An 18,278-nucleotide genomic window follows, 5' to 3' on the forward strand; every position below is an offset into this window, starting at 1 on the left:
ATGCATTGGCCTATATACTGTACAGTGCCTTGCAAAAGTACTCAGACCCCTGAACAATGCTCTCATATTACTGAATTACAAATGGTACATTGTAATTTCATTCTGAGAGAGCCAGTGTGGCATAGTGGTTAGAGTGTTGGGCTACGACCTGGGAGACCAGGGTTCGTAATCCCCACACAGACATGAAGCTCACTGGGTGACCTTGGGCCAGTCACTGCCTCTCAGCCTAAGAGAAAGGCAATGGTAAACCCCCTCTGAATACCGCTTACCATGAAAACCCTATTCATAGGGTCACCATAAGTCGGAATCGACTTGAAGGCAGTTCATTTCATTTTCAATTTCATTCTGTATGATATTTTAGTTTGAAACACTGAAACCCAAAATCAGGTGACATTGGCTTTATGTTGGGAAATGTTTGTAAGAAACATAAAAAAACTAAACCGTTGCTTGCATAAGTATTCAAAGCCCCTGCTGTGGAAACCCCAGTTTACACAGATGAAAGAAATTGCCCTATCGAGGACACAATTGTCTTACCATTGGGGTCCCCCAGTGAACCATTAAAGTTTGGTGGTGGTGTTTTCTTAGTTTCAAGGTTAGGCTGCTATCCTAAGCACATTTACGTTCTGAACTGAGTACACGAGAAAAGGATCGAGCCATGCCTCATTTCCAACAGCAGAGTTAATAAGCATTTCCATTTAAAGCCAGCTGGGACTGAATGAACGGTAAAACGGCAACTTATTTTATACTGATAGTAGGCGATGACGGGATCTTAGTTCCATAAAAGCGTAAGAGGCCGATCTTAAATATGCGTTAGCCACCGGCAGTGGTCCGATAAGTTATCTCCACAACGCTATCACGGAGTGGGGCTGGAGCAAGCCTTAAAAGCCCAAAGACCGACACAAGACCACCACACTGACTGATGTATAAATGGCTTCCTCCCTCCTTTCTTCCTCTGCTGTTTTTACTCCAAGAAATGTCGCCTCCGATATGCTTAAACAGCCGCGTTTATTTTTCTTCTCTCACCTGTTCCCCCTACAGCCCTTGGGAAGGAAAAGCCGCTTAACCAAGTAAGGGCACAAGACTAAGTCCGTTTAGACCTCATCAGTGCCTATTGCGCATGTACACATGCTCAGCGCCTTAGTGAATATAGGAGGAGCTTATTGGTTTGTGCGCATGCCCAGCGGTTAGGAGTTGATGGCGGGAGAGTGCGTGGTGTTTGTCGCTGCGGGATTTGGGGTTAGTTTTCTGTAAAGGGCTGGTTTGGATTGGGATGGAATAGGGAAGCGCCCGAATAATTGAGGCTAATAGTCCAAGCTCTCTGGTCTCTAGTGCAGATAATTATTTAGATCGTGTGTATTTGGTGTGGGTTCGAAAGATGAACCCTTGACTGGAAACAAGGCGCTGTAAATTTGGATACCTTCTCCTCCCCCGACGAAGTCTGAACTTCTCCCTGTTCTCTGCGTCTTGTCCTATAATTATTTACTTGTAGTAAGTCTCAATGAGTTCAGTGGCACTTCAAGACTGCAAGCTTATTACTTTTATCTGGAAGTCCTTACTTCTGAGTCGCTTCTTTCTTTACTGAACTAAATGTAGTTTGCTGGTGATTGCTAAACTGATGACAGGCCCCCCTTTAATAAAATAGCAGACAGGTGCACTGCATGTTACTTTCGTTATTAATATTTAATGTATTGTAGAACCTAATGTTCATGCATTAGATGTTTCTTTACTCATGTGCCGTTGTTATAATCTTCCTGTTGTGAATATCTGGGGAGTCGGATGATAATTTCATATTTGACTAAGACCCACACCACTGTCGTCTTTTGGGCTTCAGGTGAACACTTCATTTGGAACCAATTACTACTTCTTAAAACCTAAACAGTATGTTACAATGTGAATCAATCTGTCACTTCATATTTAGATGGTATGTTTTCACAGGAAGTCTTAAAATAACTACAGCTTCAGTCTCCAGACTTGTCTTCCTTGCATCCTGGAAGTTGTCAAGTGAGAGCAGTTAGTCACAGAAACAGAAGCTGAAATGCCTCTTTTCAAGCATCCAGAATATCCAGAAGCAACATTACTTCACTTGGAAAGCCTGGTGACTTGTCGAGAATCTCAAGTGTCCACCTTGTTGTCAATCTTTGGAGAGGTACCACTTTTATCTAATTTCTTTTTTCTGATTGTTCATTAAAATGCTCGGCATTGTTTTTGTTCTGACATTTGTTTTTAAGGCAACATGCTTCTTTTACAGGAAAGAGCATTTTCTAACTGTTCCTTGACTCCTTACAGCTTGCAGGGCTTAAAGTGGATATACCACTGTTGGAGCAGGGAGCCCTGTTTGCAAGTTTGGCTTACATACAGCTTTCTCGGTGGCCTTTAGCAAGTCTCTGCTATTATCATGGCGTGTATTGCAAGACTTTTATAAACATGCAGTGGATTACCTTCATGTATATATGTCTAAGCTCAAGGAAATGCCTTTGTTACTGATTTTTAACGTATCAGTTGTATAGCTGCTTTTTCCCCCTTGACTCTCAGTAGGAGTTTGCAAGAAAATTTAGACAGTCAAGCCTGTTATTTTTTTATGGCTGCCATGCAAAACTCAGTGACACTTCCATTAAACTCTTCTGCATAAATGTACCTTTTATGGACATTTATTTATGTTAATAGATTGGGAAATGAAGAGTAATACTACTACTCATTACTATTCATGTAGCACTTTTCTTAAGTGCCCAACCTTTTCCACACACAGTTTTTCTGTATCCCTTCCCCAACTTTGTTCTTGGAGACTCTGGGGTCTCTTGGTGGTTATCAGGGGCTCCTTAATTTAAAAAATGGTAATGGTAGACAAGATTGTTTGAAAGAGAACTTCTCTGCCACTACTGAACTTCTCCTGCAATGTGACACAACCATAGGGTACTATGGATGTGTTCATTCTAGGATGCTGTCTCAGTGCACACGGGCAAAGATGAGGCCCAATAAGCCTGACTAGTATTCCACAGGACCTGTTGTGTTAGTACATGTTTCAGAATCTTTGCAGTGTGTGGGGCTTCTATGAAAGAAGTGCATGGTTTCCTTGGCAGGCAAATTGATATGGAAAGGGTTCTCTTCATGTAGGGTTTTCTAGCTGTCTGCATAATGCTAATAATCCTTATGAAGCTATGCAAAGTAGGCCAATATCCTCGTATTTCAAATGGACACACTGGCAAATAGATACATGTCCTGGCTATGGCCAATGTATGGTTTCATGACTGAGGTGAGATGTGAGCCAAGGATTCTGCACTTCTTATTTTACATGGAAAAGGTCTTTTTAAACACACATTCCTTGGCCTGTGTTAATCATTGGAGTAGCATTGTATTTAATACTCTGCTGTTCCCCTCTCCTGTTTTATGTAGCAGGCACACAGCTACACTAATATGGGCTGTGGCATAGCTGAAGTTGTTACCTTTATCTGTAACTAAACATGTTATCCATACAAGCTGTTAAAGAGAATAACAAGTCATTTGGTTCACCGTGTGGAAATTGGTGTCAGCAGTCTGCTGCTGCATTTAATTCTGCCAGACAGACTTCTGAAGCTCTCTGTACTGATGTATTCAACATGAGTGCTGCAAGGGCAGATTGTTTTTAAAAGAAAGCTTAAATTTTTCAGCAAGAGGAATGATTTTAATTCTCTTAGTAATTTCCAAGGATTCTCCCAGTAATCCTCAAAGAATTAATTTTTAAACCCTCCCTTCAGGAAACATTGCAAGATTTGTTGGTCTACTAAGGCATTTAGCTTGAAGTTAGTTAACTGAAAGAAGTGGATGTTGTAGTTACACAGAAGATATTGTGTCTAGAAACATTTGGCCTGCTTTGATATTATCAATTTATCTTTAAAATTATTAGTGCATACAATATTACTTGTGTCTGGACAGTTATTACAGGAATGTGTTTACAGATATGTTAACTTTAAAATATATAGATTTATTTTTCTTTATTCCTATGCTATGGTAAACTTTTTTTTGTGGTACTTCTTTTCTTGAGTGCTTATCTTGACCTCAACAAATAAAGAGGCTCTTTGATGTGGTGAAGATAGCATATATATGATTATTTGCTTTAAAATTGTTAAAGCTTTGCAGAGAATGAATGGATACTGCTGGAAATACCTTGCTGAATTAGAACCTTTGTTAAGGTGTTAGTTTATACCTGTTTATGTTGGGAGATTTTTGTCAGTGAACACTTTTTAATATATATTTGTTTTGTTTCAATGGATTTTTATTGCGTATATTGTATGTTTTTGTACATTGCTTTGGCACCCCTTCTGTATGAAACTATACATAAATTGAACTTTAATTGCATTGTTTAGAAAGCTGCTCATCGTGGGACCAACATACACAAAATCAGACTTGGAAAATCTGTATGTGAGGTGGGGCAGTAGCCCATCTCCCGCTGACAGATGTACATATATGTATACATGTGATACCCTGGGTTTTGCAAGCCACCCTATTTTTTTTTTTTAAGTGGAAGAATTGTAAGAACTCAAATGATTCAGCACAATTGTTTCTTTACTGGAAAAGCAACTTGCAACAGTTTCCAGGAACTAAAATGTTTCTTAACATATTTAAAAATGGTTAAGAACCAAGTCTTTATAATCAATAGTTTGGATATGCAACTCTTTCTGTGAATTGAAAAGCTGTTTCTTATCAAAACTGAAGTGAGTTGCTGCTGCTTGCTAAAGGGGAAAGGCACATGCAGATGATACAGCTAAGCTGCATCCCCTTGGAATCACAGACCCCTAGCTTATCTTCTTTTTTGGGGTATTTAACCACACACTGAAAATGCATTCTTTATTGTTTTGTTGAGGCGTCTCCCACTTTTGGAGGCCTGTGGGTACATTTGGTGTTTTGAGAAATTGTTGTGGGCGCTGTTGCTGAATGACTGCCATGTAGAGTGACAGGCCTATTCACAAAAAGGCTGTTGTGATGGGCATGGCAAGTCACAAAGCACACATTTTACAATGGACAAACTGGTGAGGCTAAAAGATAAATAACTCATCCAGGAACCCCAAAACAAAGCCACTCCTTTGAATCCATATTAGTAGGATTAATTAGTAGGATTAATTAGTAGGAAGATCACCCTAAATCAATTTCCCCCAGCCCTGACTGAATTGCAGACATTCACAAAAGCCACCCATTCCCTTCAGAAAACATATGCACCCAAAATATCCACTCAGACTCCCTGCTTTATTGCCCCGTAATAGCCCCAGCAGCCTTCCCAACATCCCCATGATTACCCTCCACCACACCTGTTCCTCCTGCACCTTCTCAGCTTACCAAGCATCAGTGGTGGCAGGGATTTTTATTTTCAGTTTTACTAGGAAGGCAAGGGGCCCCATGAAGCGCTGGCTTCCAGCTGCCATCTTCATTTCTTGAGAATGCCTCTGGACCCACATGGAAGGAGGGTTGGACGCCCTTTTGGGTGCTGGGACGGGTATCTGGGGGTACGCTGGTGCTCATTGGTGCCACATTGAGAAGCCCACTGTGCCACCTGTTTTACTTGAAACCCTTCAAAATCTGCCCTTGTGCGAAATCTTACTTAACCCCTAGTCCCAGACCCAACTGCACCAAAGTACAGTAGGGCCCTGCTTTACAGCGCTTCGCTTTACGGCACTTCGCTAATGTGGCGGTCTCAATTAGACACAATTAGACTAAAGCCCCACTCATATGGTGCTTGTTCCACTTTTACGGCGGCTTTTGGGCATCGCACGCCATTCTATTAAATGAGTTCCGCTTTTCAGCGGGGGTCTGGAATGTAACCTGCCGTATGAGTGGGGCCCTACTGTACTGATAACTATTTGTTCTTTGAGTATCTCATCTCTCCCACTATTCTTGCCCCACTTCTAAACTTCAGACTATAAGCTCCATGGAGTAAGGATTTGCCATTTGTGCCAATGCTGCAAAGTGCAGTAGCACTAATGGTGTTGACATACTGACCCACATTATTTGAAATTATAACGCAACTTGCAATATAGTTGTGACCACATGAATACATAATTTTAAGCCAAGAACTTTTATAGCTCCTGCGCCTTGTGTGAGTGGGTGAACAAAGCAGGTAGGGGATAGCTTAATCTTGTGTTCAAACCTGAGATTGTGGTTTTATCTCCCTAAGAAGTCAGGATTCATAAGCAAAAACCAAACTTTGGTTTAAAGCGATTCTGGCTCTTTAGGGAGAAATAAATCTTTATGCTGGGTTCAGATGTAAAGCTAAGTTTTCCTCTTAACTAATGTATTTACCTGCTGGTAAGAAGAGAGCATCAAATGTATGCAGCTTGTGCCCAGGATAGTTTGTTAAGTTAAGGTTCTTGACTTAAGGTTACGTGTGAATGTGACCTATGTCTCAACAGGCTTATTGTATTTGTTTCTTGCTTTTAGCCATGATTGGCTTTCAGAGCAGCTTACAGTTATGAGCTGTCATGATGTGTTTGAAAAGCTATCAGTATGCTCCATGTTAAAGGCTTTCTGCCGTGAAGCTGTAGATTCTGTTATCAAACGGTCCAATCATACCTGATCTCTGTGATGTCTTGGGAGTTTCACTGTTGGGCTTCAGGCCATTAATTCCTTTGAACCCTACTTCCTAGTATTTGATGGATTATAAAATCAAAGGGATAAGCTGCCCTGATGTATCTTAGTTGCTGCATTTTTAGTGAGCCCTTCATTCTTCAGCTTTTCATCTGGCAGAAAACTTGATGAGTCAAAGTTCTGTACATCTTTTGACTGAAGAAAGGCCAGAGTCCTTTTTTCAAAAACATAAAACAAACACTAAATATATATTTAATTTTTGTCTAGCGTCAGCATTTGAGCTTCCCATCCCTTTTCATCTATGGACACACATCCAGTGGGAAGACTTACGTGATGCAGATGCTTCTGAAAACCTTAGAGGTAAGAAGTATAACGGATTTGTATTGTCTATTGGAAAATGCTTTGAAATTGATAAAAAGGACCTCTGAAACAATCAGCTTTGTTCATCTTTTCTGTTTCCTCAAGAAAACCATTCTAAGAACTCTATATGACTCCCCAAATATCTTAGTATGACAGGCTTTGACTGATGCAACAAAGAATCCAAGAGATTAAAGCTCTGTTTGCCCCTAAGAAGGAGCTGACAGATGAGCTGCAAGCCAGTGCCATAGCATTTCTGCGTTTCCCCTGACCCTGGCAATGTCTGGTGCCAGCTATAATATGAATACATGGCCTGCCTTATTAGGCAGAGTGAGGTGGCCACCTCAGGTAACTGATTTTGTGTGTCAGCAAATGGTTAGTTGTTATTTATTAGTATTGTATTTTTAGTGCCAGGAAGAGGGAGAGGCACGTGAGGGATTTTCTGTTTTAGGTGCCAAAATAACTTGATTGACTTTGAGTGGGGTTGAGGCTGGAATTGTCATATGCTGCTATGTCTCAGGCATCAAAATGGCTTGGGCTGGCCCTATTGATGCACCATGTGGGATCAAGGTAGCATGAATTATAAGCCAAGGGCTGCTAATAACAAGGGTGAGCTAAGAAAATGGCATTTCTTAGTCAACTTCATGCTGATAAGTGGGCTTTGTTAAAGCCCAGTCCTAACAACTAATATTGAGTACTTGTAATGTTTGGATGGACTGTATTGTGGGGTTTCCTGACTTTTTGCCCTGAATTTGATTCTTTCTTGGATTCTGTTGCTGCTGTTGGTGTATGGTCTTCTCCTTAACTTCCTCAAACCTTTTGTACAACTAGGGGGAGTGGTAATTATTTTGTTTCCTTTAATTGACATTGTATACTGCTGTCTTCTTCCACCCACTTTCTTGAACTTTCCACTGAAAACATACTGAAAGGGCAACAAACGTAAGAATTATTTTGCCTAGGTTGGTTTTAAAAGGATAGACTTCATACATGAAGTCCAGTCTGTAAATATTTAGTACTGGAATAAATGCATTTTGCCTCAAGCAATAATTGGTGAGTGATGATTGAGTCTATTAGCAAAGCTTGTAGGCTTTTTGTTGTTGCTTTACAAATGGTCTGGGTTATTTGAAGTCCCTTAGTTTTACACTAAATGTGAATGAATAATCCTTTTTTAAAAAATTCTGCTGGTGATATTCTCTGCAAATTCTTATAGCGGCATAAATAAAAGAGACTGAATTTGTTCTCTTCCTTTCTAGCTACCTCACGTATTTGTGAACTGTATTGAATGTTTTACTTCAAGACTGCTTCTAGAAGAAATTCTGAGACAGTTGCAACGCCTTTCCTCCAAGGAAGATCCTCCTCTTCCATCCTGTGACACTTTCAATGATTTCATACGTTTATTTAAACAGGCAACTGTGACACCTGATCTTCAGAATCAAACTATATATGTGGTAAGTTTGTACGTCCACCTGCGTTACTGGTATTTAATATGAAGTGGCACCTGCTGCAGCTAAGAGTTGGTCCTTGTATTCCCTTTTCATGTGATTAAAATTTCTCTGAGGTGGTCTCTAAGCTCCTCAGTTTCATTATATGTCTGAAAAAATATTGAAAATTAGAGTTTGCCCTAATTCATAACACTAGCTATCTCAGTATGAGGGGAGTAAAACCTTGTGTTAACTATCCAAAGTTGCTGAGGTAAAAGAATGTTGTGCTGACTTAACTATATCTCTAATTAATGTGGGAATAAGTGCTAGTGTCCATCTACTGTCCCTCAGTTATGTGTTTTGCTTTCTGGAATGTCTCATGTTTTCTGCTATATGCGCCCATGTTCAGGTCCTCCTGTACAGTGCTGAGGGACAATTGATTGGATGAGATGAATAATTCACTCAAAATAGCATGAATATAGAGTGCAGCAGGTTATGGCTATGACAAGAGATGAAGTTTTAGGTTTAGTAGACAATACAAATTGACAAAACGCCGGGTCAAGTTGGCATTCCTCTGAGAGTTCTCAAAGAACTCAAATGAAAGATAATTGATCTTCTAAGAAAAATATATAACTTGTCCTTCTGATCCACCTCCATACCTGAGGACTGGAAAGTGGCCAATTAATGCCAATCTTTAAAAAGGGATCCAGGAGGATCCCGGAAATTACAGGCCAGTTAGCTTACTATCTGTCCCAGGAAACTGGTAGAAAGTATTGTTAAAGATAAAATAACCAAGCATATAGAAAAGCGAGTCTTGCTAAAGCAGAACCAGCATGGCTGCTGCAAGGGCAAGTACTATCTCACTAACCTATTGGAGTCCTTTGAGAGTGTCAGCAGGAGTATAGATAGAGGTGATGTGGTTGACATCATGTGCTTGGACTTTCAAAAAGCATTGAACAAGGTACCTCACCAAAGACTCCTGAGTAAGCTTAGCAGACATGGAGTAAGAGGAGAGGTCCTCTTGTGGATCAGGATTTGTTTAGGTAGCAGGAAGCAGAGAGTAGGAATAAATGGAGAAAGTGGAGTCCCCCAAGGATCGATATTGGGACTTGTTCTTTTTAACTTTTTCATAAATGATCTAGAGTTAGGGGTGAGCAGTGAGGTGACCAAGTTTGCTGATGAAACTAAATTGTTCAGGATTTTTAAAACATAAAGGGATTGCAAAGAGCTCGAAAAGGATCTCTCCAAACTGAGTGAATGGGTGGTAAAATGGCAAATGCAATACAGTGTAAAGAAGTGTAAAGTTGGGCATATTGGAGAAAAAAATCTTAATTTCACATATATGCTCATGGGGTCTGAACTAGCAGTGACTGACCCGGAACGAGACCTTGGGGTTGTAATGGATAGCTTGATGAAGATGTCAACCCAGTGTGCAGCAGCTGTAAAAAAGGCAAATTCCATGCTAGGGATCATTACAAAAGGTATTTAAAATAAAACTGCCAATATCATGATGCTGTTATATAAATCTATGGTGCAACTGCATTTGGAATACTGTGTGGTGTTCTAGTTGCCTCGCGTCACAAAGGATATTGTAGAGCTGGAAAGGGTTCAGAAAAGGGCAACCAAAATGATCAAGGGGATGGAGTGACTCCCCTAAGAGGAAAGGTTACAGCATTTGGGGCTTTTTAGTTTAGATAAAAGGCGAGTCAGAAGTGACATGATAGAAGTTTATAAAATTATGCACGTCACGGGGAAAGTGGATAGAAAAACGCTTTTCTCCCTCCCTCATGACACTAGCACTCATTGAAGTGGAGTGTTAGAAGATTCAGGAGAGAAAAGAAAGTACTACTTCACACAGCGCATGGTTAAGCTATGGAATTTGCTCCCACAAGAGGCAGTGATGGCCAACAACTTGGATGGATTTAAAAGAGGATTAGATAAATTCATGGAAGATAAAGCTGTCAATGGCTGCTAGCCATGATGACTATGCTCAGCCTACGTAGGCGGAGGCAGTATGCCTCCAAATACCAGTTTGTGGAAACTGCAGGAGGGAGGGTGCTCTTTGCGCTCATGTCCTGCTTTTGGGTTTCCCATGGGCATCTGGTTGGCCACTGTGAGAACAGGATGCTAGATTAGATGGGCCATTGGCCTGACCCAGCAGGCTCTTCTTGTGTTCTTATGGCGTCTGGTGGGCTTACTTTGAATGTTTGGCTGTACCTTTTCAGACCGTCGGCATGCTGAGAAGGTCCCAGTAGCTGAATTTTCCAGCCTGCTCAGAGCATCCCAGACATTCAGCATTGAGACAGCTCCTCAAAATAATTATTTAAATACTGGTGGACAAATAAGGAAATCTGAAAAGAAAAATATGGAGACTATTTTATTTGATTGTAAGAATATGATCTAGCCAAAGTTGAACTATTTTAAAATCTCATTGGTTTTAATAGAAAATAAGCACCTCCTCTCACTGGAATAAATGGGAATAATAGTGCTTGTTAGACTGGATTGTCCCCTACTTCTCTCTTTCGTATGCATTGCCACCAACCATTCTGTGCAACATAAACAAATTGATTATGAGTTCAATAATAAGAGCTTGCAGGACAGTTGAAGCTTCTGCTGGCAGTGCAATTAAGTGAGTTGTCCATTTTTGCTTAAATACTTTGTATTAGATCTAAAGGGTCTCTTCTTTTGGTGCTGGAAAAGAAACTGAATCTAGCCAATGTTTTCCAAACTTTCTCCATATCATCTTATGTGTTGAGGTACCCTGCACACTGCAGATGCCATGCTAGAGCACCTGAGGGCAACACTGGGCAGACTCTAGGCTTGTGGGACCTACTTTGTTTTTTACTTGAGCCCTCAGATCCACTTAACTAGAGCAAGGTGCAAAAGACATGCATTGAGAATTAAAGAATTCTGAGCCCAGTCGTTTGCTTTGAGTACCAGAACTGAATGAAGCTCACAAGCCTTATACATTCAAATGTACTTCTGCTGCCCCCACCTTTCTTCATTTTAGCAGTTTAATTTAGAGCAGAAGTCATTTTTGCTGCCTTTTTTCAGCAATTGGCAGTCAGAAATCCTTGCTAATCTGCTTCAAATCATCCAGAGATCTACCTTCTGCTCACTCCTGCTCTACTGCACACATTCATGCAGGGCACTGCTCAGGCCTGTTAGATCTCTTTATTACCCTATGTAAACTAAGAGTATAGCCTAGAACACATCCAGAACTTGCCTGCAGCTGTATGTTAGTGGAAGGTCAGTGATGGTCAGCTAGCTGTCTTTCAGGAAAGCTTGCCCACCATTGCTGATTTTCTGAATGAGCAATTTTAGATTTACTTCCAAGGAATCACAGGGCTCTCCACAGCAATTTTTGAAAATCACTGATTGAATAAGATAATTGACTACGTAAAGGTGAATGAGGATAATCAATATACTGTATATACAGTATTTTAGCAGGTGAGGGTAGGGAGAAGGATAACAAACAAATGATAATAGTAACAGACAACCTACTAACTCTTGTTGAAGGGAATTGCAGTCTAAAGCTATTAAGTGGGGCAGCTAAAAATAGATAATGTAAATGGGAAGATTTTGGTAAGTTTATGTTTTTAGGAGGGGAATTGGCTCTTTTGAATAAAGAACTGCTAATTTTATGAATCTTATAGCCTGGGGGCAAGATTCAAAACTTTTTTTGCTGTAAAAGCTGTAAGCACACTTGAATAAATAATGTAGTGTATACAGATAACTAAAGCAATGAAAAATTAATTGGGCAACATAATTCTTCTTAGCCTGTGAAGAGTAGATGGAGGAGGAAGGGAACGTAGTTGAAAGATATTTGTACTACACATGGAAAATAGTTAATAGAAGAGCACTAGTTAATGGATACATGATGGGAATAGATGAATTTCTTTCAAGAGAAAGATCTCACTCTGAACCTCTGAATAAAGCTGAGAAAGTAATATCACACTGAAAATTTGATGTTAAATTTGAGCGACTTGCAACTTTCCCTCCTCCCCTGGTGTTCTCTTCAGCAAGCTACTAGCACGTTGTCCATCCTGGACTCTAATAAAGAAGTGTGGATACGTGTTGAAACACGTTCAGGTCTCTATTAAAGATTGGCTACTACAATGATTCATTAAATCCTGACTTTGTGAATTATACTGTGGGTTCATTTTAACACTTTGCAACTTTAAAGCTGTGATCCGATGTGTGTTTACGTGGGCATAAATCCCACTGATCTCTGTCACACTTATTTTCAGTGAAAATAAGATTGGGTTATGTAGCTCAGTGGCACAGTACATGTTTTGCATACAGAAGATGCGAGGCTCACTCTTGGTATCTCCTATTAAAAGGGTCAGGAAACAGCTGATTTCAAAGATCTGTGCCTGAGGACCTGGAGAGCTGTTGCTAGCCAGAGCAAACAGTACTGGGCTAGGTAGACAAATAGTCTAATCTAGTATAGACAGTTTCCTGTGTTTTTAAGGCTCTATTCAGGCCTACAGTTAAACTCTGATTTTGGGAGTGGGCTGTAAGGTTGTATGCACCATTCCTCTCCTGTTTTTCTTCTAACCCTCTTTTGGTTTGTATGAATGTCATCAAAGTAGGTTAAAGTTGAACTGGTTTCACTCCCATACTCATTCTGTGAATATGATAATAAGCAGGGGAGAGGATATGTGGATGATCCTACAGTCTAGCCTTGATCTTTAAACCCAGGTTGAGTACATCTAAACTGGTTCTAAGGGATTTTTGTCGAATGCATATAAGGGAAACATTCTTGATGGCTGCCCCACTTCTTGCCATTAGACTCACGAAAATCCCAAACCTTTCAGAACACCTTTCAGAACCACTGTAAGACACAATGTTTCTGCTGGACTTTGGCTGAAGGCTAAAATGAAAAAAGTTAGGTGTTTTTAAACATTAGGCTGAAGACTGGCTCGCATTAACAGCAACCCCATTGTGGGTGGCTGAGAAGAGTTCACATGGAAAATTGGTGCCACCTTGTGGAAGCTGCGCACCAGATTCCATTGAGTTGCTCATTTGCAGCTGTCCTTTATTGTGTGGATAGCAGCCATGTTTGTAGCCCATAAGGTGTTGAATTTCAGATGAGCACTGTCGGATGGCAGCCCCACACAACTCTTGTGGTGGCATCCATAAGTATGAACCAGCTTATAATTTAATATGGTCATATTCCAAGGAACCATGTGCATCCAAGGGAATTTTTGAGCAGATCATTGTTAAAACTGAGGAATGTTTCATATTCTGTTTTGGATATACCATGGAAGTCGGCTGTTCAAAGAAAAACTCTAAAAAAACTAGTGGGTGTGCCCAACCTTTTGGGCTCTCAAGAGTCTTTGGACTGAAAGTGTGGACAGGATTTTGACATTGTGTTTTCTGGCTGTGTCCCTCGGAGAGGATGTATACTGTGTGTTACCAAAAAGTATGTAGGAAGTTATCACAAGGTGAGTGGATGGTGGAAAGTGCAATAATTCCTGTGTTTCAAGGGAGAATTCCCATTTACTGCTTCCTGGTGCCAAGATTCCATGCTGTTACTGCTGAATATAAGTACCAAGTGGGTGGGGCCAGTTGTTTGGGTTCTTCCCACCCAATTATTGCCCAGCAGGCAAGGGCATATGCAGTTGGCTCATCTGATTGATTCCCATATTAAGTCAGTTCCCTTTTGGAGCGAGAAGTCCTGCTGCATTGAAGTGAATACTTACCGTTCTAGTGGTAGATATTAGTGCCAAGTGAGAAGTCGCTGAAATACTTACCTAAAATGCACAGCATCTTTCTTTTGTGTGTTTAGACAATGTATATTAAAGGACCTCTTCCCCTTTTTCAGGAAAAATGGTCATGGTACAGAATTCTAATTGAAATAGTTAAGTGTTAGAAATGTGGTGTGGGATTCTGAAAGATTTGTGCTTTCAGATGTTAGTGGGGAAAATACTTTTAGAACCAGTTTTTGCAATTAATAACAACAACATTATTTATTGTAATATTTGAAGTTACTTGAAAATAGATAAGACTTGGACAGGGTGTTAAATGCTGCAGAACGATCAACTGTGTTGGGTAAATTGTTGCTAAATCAGAAGAATTAAGTGTTAAATTAGAGCATTTCACTCTGCTTTGCATGAAAATAGACAAGAGTGGGGGAGAAATCAATTTATGTGAATTAACCTGTGTCTTACGGATTTATTATGGGGCGGTTTAAATAGAGATTGATAGGGGAACTTGCATTCTGGTAGCACAAGCTGGCAAAACTAATGTATTCTATTTCTTTTCATTGGTAAATAACGTAAGATATTTCAGTCTCAATTAATTCAGAGAAAATTAAGATAAATGGATGGTCTCTTGCAGCGGCTTCTAAATGTGTCTCTTAATCCAAGCTCAGGTACTGAACAATCATGATTAATCACGGGGCTCAAAATGATTCATTTTCCCCAGTGAAGAATGGTGCCAATAAAACTTGGTGTTTATGCCGGCGTTGAGAACAGTGCGTCCTTCGTGTTTCTTCTCTTCTGTGTTTGGAATTGTAATTCATTGGTTTAGTTACCTTAATACATAAGAGCTAGTGTAGCATAATGGTTAAGAATTTCAGCTGTGAAACATAGAATCCCTGGTTCAAATCTGATATTTTCTCTGTTGACTCCACCAGGTTGCCTTAAAGCCAAACCATTATTCTGACATAGAAACAGAAACATAGGAAGCTGTCATACATATATTGGTTCATCTAGCTCAGTATTGCCTACATTGACTGGCAGCAGCTCTCAGGGGTTCAGAGAAGAGTCTTCCCTTATTGTACCTAGAGGTGCTGGGGAGTGAACCTGGGACCTTCTGCCGTTAAGTTTGTTCTGCCACTCAGTTATGGCCATTCCTTTACAGTGGTGATAGGATTACTGAGCTAATGCATCTAAATGGCTGTATGTGTGTGTGTTCCTTTTTACATTCCAGGGCCCTCTTTGAGGCTCTGGCCCCAAGAAGTCACAAGGTAAGTCACTCAGGTGGTCCACTGAGTCCATACTCACCTTAATATTCCCCCCCAAATCATGCGGCCATTCCCTACTGATTTACAGAGAGTCTTTTATTTGCTTGGCTGTGTAATTCAAAGGCAACACTCAGAGTGAGATCTCCTAATGTCAAACCACCAGATTAGAACACACTCCTGAATTGCAGAACTCACAAACATATGTATTTATGGAAAATAACATCTAGAATGATTAGTTATTTGGTAAACAGTAACAAATAGTTTTACAGCTTCACCCTCCCTGATTTTTCTTAGTTGCTAAGTCTCACAACTCCATCTCATTCCCTAACCGTCCTCCTCAACTGTCTCTCTCTGTCACTCAGATTCCAACCCCCATTCAGTCACACTTTTCTGCTGTCGTCCATTATTCCCCTCATCCTTCTGTTACAATATTATTCTGCATTCATTGAGACCATCATACTTTCCATCTTGGATAAGGAAACCATTTTATGATAGAAAGGCCTGCTTATATAAGGTAATACCTGACCTTAGTCATACTCGGAAGAGACCCACTGAAATCAATGGACTTAAGTAACTCTTTGATTTCAGTGGGTCTCCTCTGAGTATGGCTAAGATTGGGTATCACCCATAAAGTAGACCTCTCCCCCCCTTTTAAATTGTCCTTGCTGGCATGCTGTTTTCCCCCCATAGTATGGAATTTAACATTATAAGATGAACTTTGGCAAAGCACTTTTAGAATGCATAAGAGAAATAGTTTTTAAAAAACAAGTTTAGAAACATTAAGCAGTAAAGTGTTAGGATTCCCTGTGAAATAATTTTATTCTATTTTTTAGATGTTATCTCTTGTAAAGTGTGAAGTTTTACTTTAAATTTTTCTACTCCATTTTTCAGCCATATAAGGCTCTCGGAGCAGCTTACAGATCAATGAAAACAAGATAGTCCCTGCCCTCAGGCTTATAATAAAAAAAGGCAAGGCACAAGAGGAAAATAGATGGGGGCAGGAGAAGAAAATAAGCAAACTTAAATGCCAGTTCTTAGTGACAAGTTCTTCTGATGATCAGCTGAAATGGAAACAGCTCAGTGAGAAGAAGAGGTGAAAGTTACTGGTGTCACAACTTCAACCTTGGAGTGGTCCTGCATTCTTTCTCCCCCCACCCCCTGCCCTTGTTATAGCTTGACGGAATGGCTGCTGCCAAGTAACAGTTGGATGGAGAAGCCTAGCTTCTCTGCAGAGCTGATGGTGGCCTTACATCCCTTCTCTACCTCCCTCTGCTGAGGGGGCATGTATGCTTTTGTTTTACAAAAACTCTTCAGACATACCAAAAAATTATGGTTTTCCATCAACATACTGTAAAACATGGAAAACGCAAATATTTGAGTTGCTGTTTGGATGGCTTTCTCTGACTTCACTGAAGTATTTACACTTCTCAACCAATTATGCCTTGCTACCGGTGAAAAAAAGTGAAGTAATGATTTGCATCTCTGGGTATTGATGAGATATGAATCCAACAGTGGAAATAGAGAGCATTTTGAATTACTTTTGTGTAATAAAATTTCCCTTTGTTTTGAAGGTTTTGGATAAAGCAGAGCAGCTGAGGGAAACGGAAGCAAACATCTTGCCAGGTTTCCTTAGACTACAAGAACTGGTAAGTAACTAGACCAAGCGATGATCAAGCTTATCCATTAAATCAGTGCTTATGAAATAAATTTCCCATCTGTACTATATTGGTTTAATGAGCCAATTTCTGCAGTGAAAAATAACAAGTCCAGCAAACCCTACTACGACATCTCCAAAAGTTGTGGTTTTGGCAGTGTCAGATTAATAGCACAACTTTAGTGCCAGGTGGTTTGTACTTGCATATCATCTAGCCAGACCTTGCAATCAGGGTCACAAAAATGAATAGCCTGCAAATAGTTTTATTAGTCCACATTTCAGCGCAACTCATTTGGAATAATATCAGTCTGAAAAAAGAGGATAGGAAAAGCACCATCCCTCTTCGAGTTACAGGGCAGTGCCTTGCTGGTTACCTGGAGGTGCCTTTACCTCCCACAGCTCAGGGGACTAGCTTTTCTTTTGAAGCTTTTATGGTCTTTTCATACCTGCATATTCTACAACAGAACTTGTTTTCCACATGGATGCAAACTTCTATATCCAGCAGTTTCTCAAAAAAGTAAATATTTCAAGAGGATTGCTTCTATTATTTTCTTTATCATTTTTATAGTCCTTTGACCCTGAGTACAGTTTGCACTGCAGTGATCTGGCTGCCTTTAAACTAAAATATAGGAAGTTGCCTTATACTGATCAGACCATTGGTCCATCTAGCTCAGTATTGTCTACACTGATTAGCAGCAGACAGGGTTTCAGGGAGAAGTCTTTCCCAGCCCTATCTAGAAATGCAAGGGTTGAACATGGGGTCTTCTGCATGCAAAGCATATGCTCTGTGACTCAGTTGTGGACCTTGAATGGTCCATATGTTAGTCAAGTTGCTTCTTTCCTGAGGGATGCTTTCATGCCAAGCTTTGGGGTTAGCCTTTGAACCCAGTTCCATTAGTTCATTAACATAAAAATTCCTACCATGTTCTGTCAAAAGTATTTCCATAGCTGGGGTTACTACAGAATTCCAGAGCCACTATATACACTGGGAGGTGCCAAGACAACTCATGGCAGGATTTGACTTAGATTACCGTATATTCTGGCGTATAAGACGACTTTTTAACCCTGGAAAATCTTCTCCAAAGTCGGGAGTCGTCTTATACACCGGGTGTCGTCTTATTAGGGTTGCCATATTGCCCGGATAGCTGGGTTTTACCCGGATTCTAAGCATGCCACCTGGCGCCCGGCTAGCCCCTTAGGTGGCCCGGATTCTCAGCTTTCATTTAAAAAAAAAATTAAGTTTCTAGGTGGTGCGGTTCTCGAGATATATATAAAAACGTCAGCCCCCCCCCCGGTTAAATCTTTTTTTAAACTACTGTAT

At 40.3% G+C, this 18,278-nt stretch overlaps 1 protein-coding gene across 3 annotated transcripts in view; it reads left to right on the forward strand.

The window, feature by feature from the left end:
- The first annotated feature begins 1,129 nt into the window (after positions 1 to 1,129).
- ORC5 (origin recognition complex subunit 5) overlaps positions 1,130 to 18,278 on the forward strand; it is a 143,178-nt gene continuing 126,029 nt past the window's right edge. For 2 of the 3 annotated variants that reach the window (XM_061640443.1, XM_061640445.1), the window contains exons 1-5: positions 1,130 to 1,236; positions 1,936 to 2,146; positions 6,820 to 6,912; positions 8,163 to 8,357; positions 16,875 to 16,949. In XM_061640443.1, the coding sequence (XP_061496427.1) occupies positions 2,036 to 2,146; positions 6,820 to 6,912; positions 8,163 to 8,357; positions 16,875 to 16,949 (474 nt within the window). In that variant the 5' untranslated portion in view covers positions 1,130 to 1,236; positions 1,936 to 2,035. Of the gene's footprint in view, positions 1,237 to 1,277; positions 1,489 to 1,935; positions 2,147 to 6,819; positions 6,913 to 8,162; positions 8,358 to 16,874; positions 16,950 to 18,278 lie in introns of those variants that run through there. The other variant, XM_061640444.1, reaches the window with a different exon arrangement.

This window comes from Rhineura floridana, chromosome 8 (genome assembly GCF_030035675.1).
Source record: "Rhineura floridana isolate rRhiFlo1 chromosome 8, rRhiFlo1.hap2, whole genome shotgun sequence".
In the NCBI taxonomy this organism is placed as follows: domain Eukaryota; kingdom Metazoa; phylum Chordata; class Lepidosauria; order Squamata; family Rhineuridae; genus Rhineura; species Rhineura floridana.